This window comes from Rattus norvegicus, chromosome 4, assembly GCF_036323735.1.
Source record: "Rattus norvegicus strain BN/NHsdMcwi chromosome 4, GRCr8, whole genome shotgun sequence".
NCBI classification, from domain to species: domain Eukaryota; kingdom Metazoa; phylum Chordata; class Mammalia; order Rodentia; family Muridae; genus Rattus; species Rattus norvegicus.
Genome location: NC_086022.1, coordinates 104,962,062 through 104,974,961, shown reverse-complemented (window position 1 = coordinate 104,974,961; position 12,900 = coordinate 104,962,062). Strand labels below are relative to the sequence as shown.

The following is a 12,900-nucleotide window of genomic DNA, read 5'->3' as shown; positions in this document are numbered from 1 at the left end:
GAAAGGCTAAGCTTAGTGGTGCCTAAATCAAGACAGCTTCTGAAGAGGTATGTTTGCTGGTAGGTGTGATACTACAGGATTGCAAGTGGCAGGGACTTTGGGGACTGTATGACTTAGGGAAGTTTTAGCGGCCTATCGGAGTGATGATCTTGGATTAGTGATGGCAGTCACCAGCAAAGACTGGGAATGTGGTGAGTATTCTCTGAAATATCTTTGAAGTTTGAAACTTGTTTGGTGACTTGATGTAGGTGAACATGGCTGTGGAAGTAAGCTTAGCATCACACCATCTGGGGTCAGTGGCACTGGAAGTTATCAGTTGGTACCTGAAGTGGTTATTTTGATGTTTGTGAAGTGGGTATTTGAGAGACAGTGTTAAATCGTCTGTGGATGGGTGAGGAGCCGTTGCATTTGCTTAAGAGGCTTCAGATTTTTATGATCAAAACATCCTGGTGATTCTGATGGCACAGAGAACCCTAGTAGGTTCCTGGGTGATCTGGTGGATCACTGGGCCTGCTGCTCTCTGTATTTATTAAGGGAGTCATCATCTGGGCAGCAGACCAGGGTTGTTATGGTGAGAAGAGCTAATGTCCAAGGCAGCAAGTCTTACCTGGGACAAGAACCCTGCTTGGGTTAAATGGGATGGTCTCAGCTGTCATCTCAGGCTCATGTCTGTGCTGTCTTCCAGCTAACACCCTCTCTCTATTGTCCTGCCACAGTTATCATAAGAATTCTCTTTTGCCCTTAGGCCCCCTCATGCAGTTGACTTGCTGTGAATGGCTACCCCCAGATACAGCAGGCTTTTACAAACATCACTAAGGGTTATCAAATATTTTGACTAGTTTTTGAGCAAAATAGTAAGATGTACTTGGTGTTAAGATTGAGTACCTCTTTGAGAATGAGTCTCCCTGGAACACATTTATAGTTAATAATTCACATTTTGACTTGGATTGGGAGAGGACATTTGAAACATGTTTCTTACTAGGTATTTAATAAGTTTTGAGATTTCTTCTCATGTACTTGGAAGTTATAAGGATTTCAGATAGCTACAGTTGTGAAAGAAACAGAATAGTTTCTTCCAGAAATGTGTTTACATTTTTAGGAAAGTAGCTTAGGTTTTAGTTACAAAGATTCTTTTCATCCAGCATAGGAAACTACAGCAGTTGGTGAATACTTAAGTGCCCGCTGTAGCTAGGTGGTAGGGCTCGTTTCCAGGCATCTTTCCACACAGACTCCATGTTTTTTTGGCATCTACTGTGTTGCCCAAAGAGGAAGTTGTTTTCTGACTGGATGTTCCTAGTTGTTGTAAAGAGACCTCATGTATACATGAGAAATCTGTGTAGGCTGTTATTGCATTAAGACTCCTCTGGATTGTTAAGTCCTACACATGTAACTTGAACTTGGCAAGCTCTAGGGAGCTTATTGTAAAGGTGGAGTGCATTCAGGTATTGGTGGTGAGTAAACAGGATAAATCCTAAACCATTGTGGTCCATGGGTTGTGGACCACGTTAAGCTGACCTGCAGTAGACTGGAATGCTGCCTGTGAATGCCATTGTATGAACACTTGCTTCTTCCAAAGAAGCAGTTGCCTCCTTTGGAGTAGGCTGGATTTGTTGTTTTTAAAAGCACATTAACAGCTGTATAAAGTAAAAAAATAGACCTTTAAGAACAGAAATGAGTATATAATTTCTACAGATTCAAAAACATAGGATTTTGAAACAACATAAAGGTAAATTACGACCTTTCTTTAAGGGAAAAGGGACTTAAAAAGGTCTATTTGCTTTTATTTTATGTGCATTAATGTTTTGCCTGCATATATATCTTAAGGTGCCAGAAATTGGAGCTACAGACAGTTATGAGCTAGGTGTGGGTGCTGGGAATTGAACCTAGGTCCTCTGAAAGAGCAGCCAGTGGTCTTAACCGCTGAACTGCCTCTCTAGCCCTAAAAGGCACAGTTAAAGGACAAGCAGGCAGGTGTCCTTTATTCGGTGTGTGTGTGTGTGTGTGTGTGTGTGTGTGTGTGTGTGTGTGTGCGCGCGCGCAAACAAGACCCAGGTCGCTCCCTTTGCAGTGGGGACTTAAGGTAATCCTTGCTTCCTGTCTTGGAAGACTTGAGGTAGGTAGCGTAAAGTCACAGCTGAGGTTAAAATCCTTCCTTCCAAAAGCTCGTGTTACTTCTCCTTGTTATATGCTTATGATGTTTTGTGTGGGTGTGAATGAAAAGCTTTTAGTGTATCTTTAAAGCCCTAAGTGATAATTTTTTTACTTTAATGTTTTAAAAGAGTTTTTTTGTTTTCCTTTTTGTATTATTTTTTCCCTGAATATTTATTATTGTGAATATAAAACATTGAAGTTTTAACTTTAATGTGTTGCCTATTAAAGTATTTTAATTCTTGGATTTTGTGAAAACTTTTTTGTCTTGTTTTTTAATTTAATCCACCCATTTTTTTTTAAAATGGGAATAGTATGCTGGGCTGTTTTTAATTTTCTTTTTTTTTTTTTTTTTTCCAGAGCTGGGGACCGAACCCAGGGCCTTGAGCTTGCTAGGCAAGCGCTCTACCACTGAGCCAAATCCCCAACCCCTGTTTTTAATTTTCTACCTCCTACTTTCTAGAAATTCTAGTTAGAGGGGATAGGGGAGAGTGGCTAAAATGAATAGTGAATAATGCTGAGATTTTAAACTTCTAAAATGCATGTTATAGTTAAGAGCTAAAAAATAATACGTGTTATTTTTATGCTAGAAATCTTAACTAGTCTTATAAAACATGCTAGGTTTTCTTACAGAAAATAGTAGAAAAAGTTCTGAGGCAAATAAACCTATGTGTACCTGAAAACGTAAAGGAGATATTACACTTTTGGCTAATCTAAGGTTTGAAGAGTTACTATCTTAACTTGAAAGAATGTGTAAGCTTCAGAAGAAGAAAGCTGTGAAGTGAGATTTTCTGTTAGGATAGAAAACAAGAAAAGCAACACGTGTTAAAGTCTGAAGGACTGGCTTGGTTAGGGAAGGTTCTCTTCCTGAAAGTAGGAAAGATCAGGTTGGGAAAGATGTAGGGATTACGGACTCCGTCCTGAGTTTTATCCTACCGTCCTGAGTTTTATCCAGTAGGTGACCAAAAAGAACGAAGAAGATATAGAGAGCAAAGGAGGATTAGCTTGACATACAGGAGAAAGTAAGTAGTGGTCAGGGCTGGGAAGAGAGGCGCTGGGAAGAGAGGGTGTTTCTGGTACTGAGCTGAGTGATTTACATGCATTATGTGTCCCTTGATGCTAGCATGCTGTTCTCATTCACTTAGTAGGAGGAACTGAGGTGAAATGATGTTAAGCCCCATACCCTCAGTATACAGCCTGGAGAAGTTTTCAATGGAGAATTTATTCTTAAACTTTACTTGAATATAAGTGAGGTATGGCAAGGGTGATGTTGGGATGGTAAAAAAGTGAACTGCGTTACCCAAACTGGTTTTCTGCCACTAGGTGGAGCAGCTAGCATTGGGGAAGCAAAATGCTGACGTTAAAGAATGATAGTATGGAAAGTAGCTAACATTTTTTAAATAAGGTAGTCATTTTAATTTTATGTCAGTATCACTGGTTCCAAGAGTAGACAAAAGATAACGCAGCAGTTAGATCTTGTGCTTAGCTTACACCGCGGTTGAGATGAATTGGGTGAAGCAGAATATAGACTGACTTTAAAGTCAGTATGTGATAAATGCATCCTTCTGTAGTAGAGATGACGTATTAAAAAGAGAAATAAGGACATTAAGAAAAGTAGATGATTGTCTCTGACTAAGAACAAAAAAGCTAAGTTGAGTTCTGAAGTACAGATGTAATTTTATATGTATATTGGAAAGCACTTTTTGAAAGGGATAGCTGACAGATATAAAGAGAAAATAGTAATTAAAAAGCAAGGAAGGCATTCCCTAAGAATGAAATAAAACATACCAAACTACTGTCCACCCAAGTAACTAATAATAATAATAATAATAATAATAATAATAATAATAATAAATGCAGTCTGTCACTGGTGAGCTTTATTTAGGTGCATGCAGTGAAGTAGCTTGGCCTTGGCAGTCAAGATGGAAGTCCTTGCCTTTGAAATTGCATGGTTTCAGTAGGAGCTGCTACAGTCTCTGTTTCTTGTCTACTTGGGTCATAGCGCTTGTTCTGAGGATGGACCTTTCCCAGCCACATGTGTGCACTGTGCCCCAGAGATTTTCCCATCTTTCCCCAGGTGTGTGTGAGGACGGGGTAGTTGTTTTTCATCAGAGCCTTAGGGAAGGGAGTGTGCTGGCTAGTTCTATGTCGGTTTGACACATATATAGTCATCTGAGAGGAGGGGACCTCAATTTAGACAGTGCCTCCATAAGATCAAGCATCAGCAAGCCTGCTGGATAGTTTCTTAATAATTAATGGAGGAGGGACCAGTGTGTGGTAGGTGGCTGTGCTGGTTGAGCAAGCCATGCAGTGCAAGCATGTGCATCAGCTCTGCTTTCCAGTTCCTGCCCTGTCCTGAGTTCCTGTCCTGACTGCCCTTGATGGTAAACTGTGATGTGACGATGTAAGCCAAATAAACCCTCTCCTCCCTAAGTTGCTTTGGTTATGGTATTCCCTAACAACAACAGGGAGTCTGGGAATATATGAGGTTAGGCAGTGTCCTGCAAGTGGGGTAGTGGTCTTGGAAGGAATCTAGTCTGACGTGGGAGACAAAGCACGGGTGCCAAGAGGGAGGGAGCATCTTTGAAATACTATCCCTTGCCCACCACCTTCCTTAAAGCCAGCTTGCCTGAATAAAAAGAACTCTGTAAGAATCCAGCATCCTAACTAACAGCTGGGTGATCTCTGGTTCCTTGCTTACCAAACATAAGCACTGGTGTGGAACCATACTGCCCCTGCCCCTCATAGTCTGAAAACCATTCTCCAGAAAGAAACTGAGTGCAGTTTTGCTTTCCCTGCCATCTGTTATGTATCTGCTCTAGGTTATAAGCCTTACAGATTTTGTTTTTGTTGTTAAAATAAAATCCTGTTTCAAACTGAATGAAGCTACATTATTTAGATGATAACCATTTATTGAATTATAGTATAGACCACAGAAGAAAGCCTGGTAGTCAGGTCTCATAGGATTGGGGCCAGAAGAATCCTCTGGACTGGCATATTCCCACATTACCTGCTCGGGAAGGTAGAAGATGAAATACTGGGCTTGGTCTAGCACCCATGGCACATTAGGCCAAAAGGCACAAAAAGACCTATACAGTAAATTGTGCATATAAATCTAGACTGTGACTAGATTCAAGTGGTGTGTGTGTGTGTGTGTGTGTGTGTGTGTGTGTGTGTGTGTGTGTGTGTGTGTGTAGATTTATTACCACACCCAGTTTAAGTGATTTTTGAATTAAGGAATTTGTTGTTGTGTTTTGTGGTTTTGAGACATGGTTTCTCTCATAGCCTTAGCTATTCTGGAATTCACTCTACAGACCAGGCTGGCCTCAAACTCAGAGCTACCCACCTCTGCTTCCCTAGTGCTGGAACTAAAGGTGGGTACCACCACCTCCTGCTGAATTTGTTGTTTTTTATGTGCTTGTTTTGTTTGTATTTTCTAATGGCTCAGGAGAAAAAAGTGCAAATTGAACAAGACTAGTGTCCTGAGTTTGATCCTTAGAACTTGTGGTGAAGGAGAGAACTGATTCCTTTCAGCAAGTTACCCTTTGCCCTCCATATATGTGCCGTGGCACTCATGTGTCCGCCTGTTTTCACAGTCGCATTATATACACACAACAATACTAGTAAAACTTTATAAAAGCTTGTGTTTTCTAGTGGAGATTATTTTACATGTGGCATCAGAATTGGTGGCAAGGACTGATTCAGACCTTTTGCAGGTTAAATATTTACTTTGGATGAATATGGGTAGAACATTTACATCTTCTTGACTAATGGTTTAATTTAATTTGAATCCCAACAACTGCAATCCTAGGTATGTGAAAACTGAGGTTTATGTTAGAACCAGAGAGCAAATGGGAAAACTGAGTTTAAAATCTAGAGCTGAGACTTTAAGGAACCTTCTCAATTAGAATTGCTTGGGCGAAGTGATCTTTAGTGCCTTAGGAGCACCTGCGGTATACTTAGGAATCTTTCTCCTTTCCTTGTAAAATGGAAAAAGATGCTTGCCATCTTTGGGAGAATAAGTCACTGACGTGTCTCTGTTCTGTTCTAAGAGCCAGTGGGGTAGCAGATGGGGATGTGAGATCCTTGAGGAACAAGGGAGCGACAGACAGGAAGCTGTGGAGCATGTTTATCTTGTAAGAGCGCAGCGTGTGCTGTGGTTTAGTATGTCTTTATGCTTATAATGTAAAAGCTTAGCAGTGTGAACCTGTCTTTCTTCTAACTTTGAATACCAAAGCAGAGGTGTGAGTATGAGTGCTGTACAGAGGAGATAAAAGAGTGTCAAAAAAAGATAGTGTTGGCATCTAGAGTTCACCTACACCACTGATTGTGCTACACTACCAAGCTCATTCCCAGCCACAGCTTGTGAAGTACTGCTGTCTAGCATATGCTAATATACAAGGTTATGTCCTCACAGGTCTGAAACCTTAGCATCAGCTTTACAAGGTGTTGCCAGATTTTTCCCTAAGGGCTTAACCAGTTTACAGTCCTGCTCAACACGTGTGACAGTGCTGTCCCCTCATTTCTCATCACAGTGGTCAGATATTAAAACTTTTGAAGATTAACCAGGTGGGTGTGAAATAGTATGTGGTCATATCACTTTGCCTTTCCTGTCTTTTGAGGGGGAGCAACTTTTCACCTGTGATCTCTCGTGAATTTCATATTCTTTGGCCCATGGTTTCCTTTTAGATGGTCTGTTTGTCTTTCAGTTGGGGGTTTGCTTCCATACTCTTTGTGAGTTGAATATGAAGTAGCAGTCTCTCCCAGTCTAGGTCTCCTTACTGGAGACCTTTGGAGTCTACTCTCTCTTACTGACCCACATTCACTAGATACTGAGGAAGAAAACCAGTCTCTTGTAGGTGCAACAGCAACCTGTTGTTGGGTTCATGTGCTAGTTTTTCTTCAAAGTAGATGGGAAGCTTAAAAATAACACTGGGAGTTGGCACTTAGGAATGAAAGCAAACACTGTTTTATTGTGGACTGCTCAGTAACTATAATTCATGAATGTATTTAGGTGACCAATGAAAACCACTCTTTAAACCTACTTGATTGTATTCAAGTAGACTGTTTGTTCTCATGGCTACATGATGAAGTTTTGTGCTTCTCCACCCTCCAATCTCCAGATTTTGTGTGTTGTGGTTTTCTTTTTCCAAGTTTTATTGCACCTTGCACAAATGGACTCACTTTGCTATTCCTTTTTTGGTTCTTGTTTGAATCCTTCCTCCCTGTGTGAAATCTCATACCAGGCTTCTCTTTGCTTTATTGTTTGTTTTTTAAGACAGGGTTTCTCTGGGTAGACATGGCTATCCTGGAACTCATTCTGTAGACCACCATGGCCTCAAACTCAGAGATCCACCAGCGTCAGCCTCCCAAGTTTTGGAATTAAAGGTATGTGCCACCATGCTTGGCATACTGTTTGGTTTTAGTTTGCTGTGTAACCAGGCTGACCCCACTGAACTCTAGATCCTCTGGCCTCTGCTTCCTAAATGCTATGTAAATTTGTTTTACAAATATGAAAGGGAAGAAAAGTAAAACATGATGCTAATAATAGAGGTGTTTCTTCACATTAGTGCCTCTGCTGGTTCACAGTGTTGTTGATTTCCTGGGTAGCCGTGTGAATATGTTTGGTCACCTAGTAACAGGTTGGAAGGAGTACCAGCTCTGATGCAATAGTGAGTAAGAACCTACAGTTATGAGGAAGGGAGTTGACTTGTATTGCACCCCCTCAACATCCATTTATATTTTGGCTTTAATTTTTATTACATGCAACCAGAACATAAACTGTGAAAGGGTTTCTAGTCTCCCTTAATTGTTTAAAGTGAAAGAATAGGTGGTTGAAGGGAGTTTAGAAACTGTCCAAGACAGGCAACTATGTTACAAAGTTTCAGTGTGATTAAAGACAATCTTACTGGAAAGGCTGTTCTATTTTTCTTACCTATGTGGTGGTAACCATAGAAAGCGTTAAGAAAGTGAAAATCTATGAAGGGCATCCTTATAAAACCATACCATTGTTTAAATGCTAGACTAAAAGGTTTCTCAATAGGCACTTATTTTTGTTATGTATCTCAAGGAAAGTAATTATCCAAAGAATTTATTATTTGAGAAGATAGCATTAGTGGTAACTGTTAGATATTTTAAAAGTAGCTGTAGGAAAAGAAGGCAGAAGGAAAGAAAGGCTTTGTCTGATCTTAGGCAGTGTTGATGGTTGGTATTTGCTTGGCCCAGAGAGTGGCACTATTAGAAGGTGTGGCCCTGTTGGAGTGGGTATGGCTTTGTTGGAGAAGATGTGGCACTGTGGGTGTGGGCTTTAAGACCCTCATCCTAGCTGCTTGGAAAGCCAGTATTCTGCTAGCAGCCTTCAAGTGAAGATGTAGTAGAACTCTCAGCTCCTTCTGCACCATGCCTGTCTGGATGCTGCCATGCTCCCTCCTTGACAATAATGGATTGAACCTCTGAATTTGTAAGCCAGCCTCAATTAAATATTGTCCTTAGTCATAGTGTCTGTTCACAGCAGTAAAACCCTAACTAAGACAGGCAGGACCATGGTTATTCATTGCAAGGGGCATCTTTATTACCCACATGTTTGGATGGCCAGAATGCCTACAGAGGTGGGATGTGGAGATGACTTCCATAGTTCTCACGAGAAGCTGGAGGTACAGTCCTTCGGCAGGAAGCTGTCAGTAACTATTGGAATTCTGATAGTATGTTAGATGTGGTATCTGTATACTCAGTCTCTGCACTTGGGAGGAAGGCAGGGTGCCAGGAGTTCAAGATCATCTTTTATTACATAGTGTGTTTGAGCCAGCTTGGGCTACATAAACCCTGTTTTCAAAAACAAGCAAACTGATAATATATATTAACGAGTAAAAATACCTTTGAAAGCATTTTTTATTTTCCATAATTGTCTTCTTTCTTTCCTGGTGAATTAAATAGCTGCTGATAAGTTTATAAGATTGAGAAGTAATTATTAGACGAGTCATTACCACCTAGGGCTGTGTTTGTTCACAAATCAGTGAGGAGTGGAACTGAGTCAGGTGGCTTTTGTTTATTACATATGCTTAGGTGTGTGGAGAATTATAGGCAGATTCTGAGTTTGCAGTGAATTCAATCATTAGATACCCAGTATTTTACTTGTTTGAATGTCCTCTGGGGTGTAAAATAGACCCATCATACTGTGGGTTTCTAGTTGAGTCCAGAAGAAGAAAAGCAAAATATCACCAGTCCATTTTTCTGGTTGTTACAGACAGCACACAAGATGTAAATTGCTTTTTAAAAAAGTGTCAGTGACCTGCCATGAATCAATTTTCAAGTGTTGGCTCTCTGATAAGTAGAAGTAAAACTCAAACCTTTATAAGAGATTGTGCTTCATTAGTGCTGTGGATCAGGAAGTTCATGTGAGCATCATGTTAGCATTAGGTTATTTGTTTTTTTCCGCCGGTTAGGTTCTAGTTTAAGAGATTAGATAGGAGTGATGATGGAGGGCTCCTGAGTTCCCATTCCTGGTGAAGGAACTTTTGACAGTTGATGGCTGCTGGAGGAAGGGCAGTCCTTTTTCTTCACTGTTAAATTATTCATACTACTATAAAAAACACTCTGGTTGTGTTCATGCAAGTAACTCAGTTAAACTCCTGAGTCAGTAGTAAGAAAAAAGACATGAAAGTAGGGGGTTCTTACTAGGAAGAAGTGATCTAAAAGCACCAAAAAGGCAGTAAATGGGGAATGAATATGATACGACTATATTATATTCATGTATGTAATTGTCAAAGGAAATAAAAATTGAAAATGAAAAGGTCTTACAATAAATGAAAATTAAGATATAACAATACTGGGGTTTTAGCTTTCATTTTGCCTGAATGATTTCAGATTTTGATGTATTTACCTTAGCTCCTGCAAGGACATCTAAAACCTGAAAAGATCACTATGGAAAAATGTGCTCAACTTTGGAAAAGATCACTTTTTTGTTTGCTGCTGTAGGTTACTTATAGGCTATTCTTTTCTATAAACTAGTATTCTAGTATTCTATTGATTAGGCTAGTTAAGCAAAGGTTGCCAGGAATTGTAATTTCAGATATATCCAGATGATCTTGTTTCATTGATTTGTGTAGTTTTAAAAAATTAAACAATAGAGACTTAAGGCAAAAACGAACTAGACAGAAAACTTTGAGACCATGATACAGATTTGTTCTTTCTTCACTCTTTTTTTTTGGTTTGGTTTGGTTTGGTTTGGTTTTGAGACAGGGTTTCTTTGTGTTGTCCTGGCTATCCTGGACCTTGAATTAACAGAGATCTGTCTGCCTCAGTGCTGGGATTAAAGGCATGTGCCATCTTCACTTGACTTCTTTTTTTAGTCTTGATGTAAATCTGCCAAAACAAAATCTTTTTTGTCAGAGAATGCTTACTTCATCTTCCTTCCTGAAGGATATTTTTACTGGATATATAATAATTCTGGAATACCGATTCTTTCTTTTTTATTGTTGTTGTTTGTTTGTTTGTTTTTGGTACTATAACATCCTTTTAACTCAATAGTTTCTGTTGTGAAATCTATAATCATTGAAATCCTAGTCCCTCTGTTCCCTCTGAAAGTAATGGGCCATTTTTCTTTTCTCTTAAGTCTACACACATGCACACTTGCTCATGACAACCTCAGGTGTTCTTATTCCTACTATGTCTGTATGTCAAGCTAGCTGGCCTATGAACTTTTGGAGATTCTCCTGTTTCTGCCTCCCATCTTGCTTGTGTAGGAACTCTGAGATTGTAAATGTGTGCTAAATTCAGCTTTACATGGGTGTTTGGGGTCTGAATTAGTCTTAGCTCAACTGAACATTGTCTCTTTAGTCCTACAGGCCATTTTTTTCTCAGCTGGTTGCCTTGGGCTAAGATTCATTTTTGTTTTGTTTAGATGTTAACATTTTGATGCACTCAAGTGGGAGTTTTCTAAATTGCTTGGGTCTAAGTGTATCTGTCTGGCAATTCTTTTTCCCATCCTTTGGTGACACATACTATATCTTGTTATTTTCCCACTTGTTCAGACTCTGCTCATTTGTGTTTTGTTTTGCTTTGCATCTTGTTTTTCTGTTTTCTAATTGGATAATATGTATGGTAACGTTTACTGGCTTCTTGCACTGCCACTTTGTTCCTGCTTTTCTGTGTCTCTGGTGAGTTTATTTTGGTTACTGTGTCTTCTAATTCTTTACTCTGTCCTTGATGTTTCAAGAATGTTTGCTTTCTGGGGCCTGAGATTGGGTTCAGACAGCAAAGAATGCCTCAGAATTTGACAATTTTGAGTTCTGTCTCTAGAACTCATGTGGTAGAAAGGAAGAACAACAATGCGTTTTTCAAAAGAGTATTTGCCCTTTTTGGAGAACATTTTTGTAATGATAGCTTAGAAGTCTTGGGTTTCAGCATTTGTCATTTTGGCCTTGGTGCTTGCCACTTCCTCTTCTGTATCATGTGAACTGTGTTTGGTTCCTTCTATGCTAAACAAATCTTGAGTTGCCCTCTGATGGGCAGATGCTAGTCTTCTGTGGGTTGCAATTCAATTTGGTTCACAGTTGTCTTGATTGTACTTCTGAGTAGCCAGTCTATCTTACTTCGGTTTTCAAAGTCAGAAGTATGCTCTGTGGGGTCAAAACTAGTATCCACAGCTCAAATGTAGGCCTAATAATAGAAACCACCCTTTACACCACCTGTCTCCTCAGTCCCAGCCTCAGAACTGCAGTTAGTGGGCTGTGCCATGTAGCAGTTCTATGTCCAATGAGGGGGTGTGTGTGTGTGTGTGTGTGTGTGTGTGTGTGTGTGTGTGTGTGTATGTGTATGTGCATATATGCATGCATATGTGTGCATGTGTGCTGTGTGTATTTCTGTCCTTCACATTCCAGACAGAGCTGCATTGAGCATGCTTTTAACAGATTACTACAGCATACATCTGAAAATATTGCTATAGTATAATGCCCAGAAATTGGCTTATTGATTTTGGTTTCACAGAAGTCAGTGTTAAGTCTATACATTTTCCTAGAGTGCTTCTTGATTTTTTTTTTAAGTTCATATTTATCTACCAGTAATCTCCAGGAGTGAAAAGATTTAAAAGAAGCACTAGGAAAATCCCTGCCTGTGATTGTGTAGATGAATTGAATTGAGTACTTCCTGGTAACACCAACGGAAGATGTAGACCTTTCTGTAAGATGTTTCTTTCTGTTAAGTGAGGTGAAAAAAGAAAGTCATCTATACACGATTATTTTCCATTTGCCCCCAGAATTTTGACTCTGACATTAGCAGTGTGGGAATAGATGGCTGCTGGCAGGCAGACAGCCAGCGGCTTCTCAATGAAGTCATGGTGGAACACTTCTTCCGACAAGGAATGCTGGACGTGGCCGAGGAGCTCTGCCAGGTAAGCATGTGCCAGTGAGGCATAGGGAAACAAACAAGGCCGTGCTGTGGGGTCTGCAGTGTCTGCGGGTGGGACTTGGGGGCACCTCAGACTGTAGGTCGATTTGTAATATTTTAATTAGCATGAATAAGTAATTTTGCTAGGAAATTTTTTAACTATGAAGATTCTAGTGCTATAATTTAGTATCTGAATTGCCCTTTCCTCAAGAAATTACACTCAGAGGAAATTACACTCAGAGTTTAATATCCAAATTGTTATTTCTTTGTTCGGAGTCTGGTAGGTTGATTTCTGGTCATGAGTCAAAGTGTCAAAGTAATACTACTTTTCCTGTGTGGCCCAGGCGGCCTTGACTCCTCCTGTTTCAG

The 12,900-nt window shown here is 39.9% G+C and overlaps 1 protein-coding gene across 2 annotated transcripts in view; it reads left to right on the top strand.

Annotated features, from left to right (window-relative positions):
* Window positions 1-12,900, top strand: part of Rmnd5a (required for meiotic nuclear division 5 homolog A) — a 56,929-nt gene that overhangs the window by 16,127 nt on the left and 27,902 nt on the right. For both annotated transcript variants that reach the window (NM_001427218.1, NM_001427217.1), the window contains exon 3: window positions 12,401-12,535. In NM_001427218.1, coding sequence (NP_001414147.1) covers window positions 12,401-12,535 — 135 coding nt within the window. The remainder of the gene's footprint in view (window positions 1-12,400; window positions 12,536-12,900) is intronic.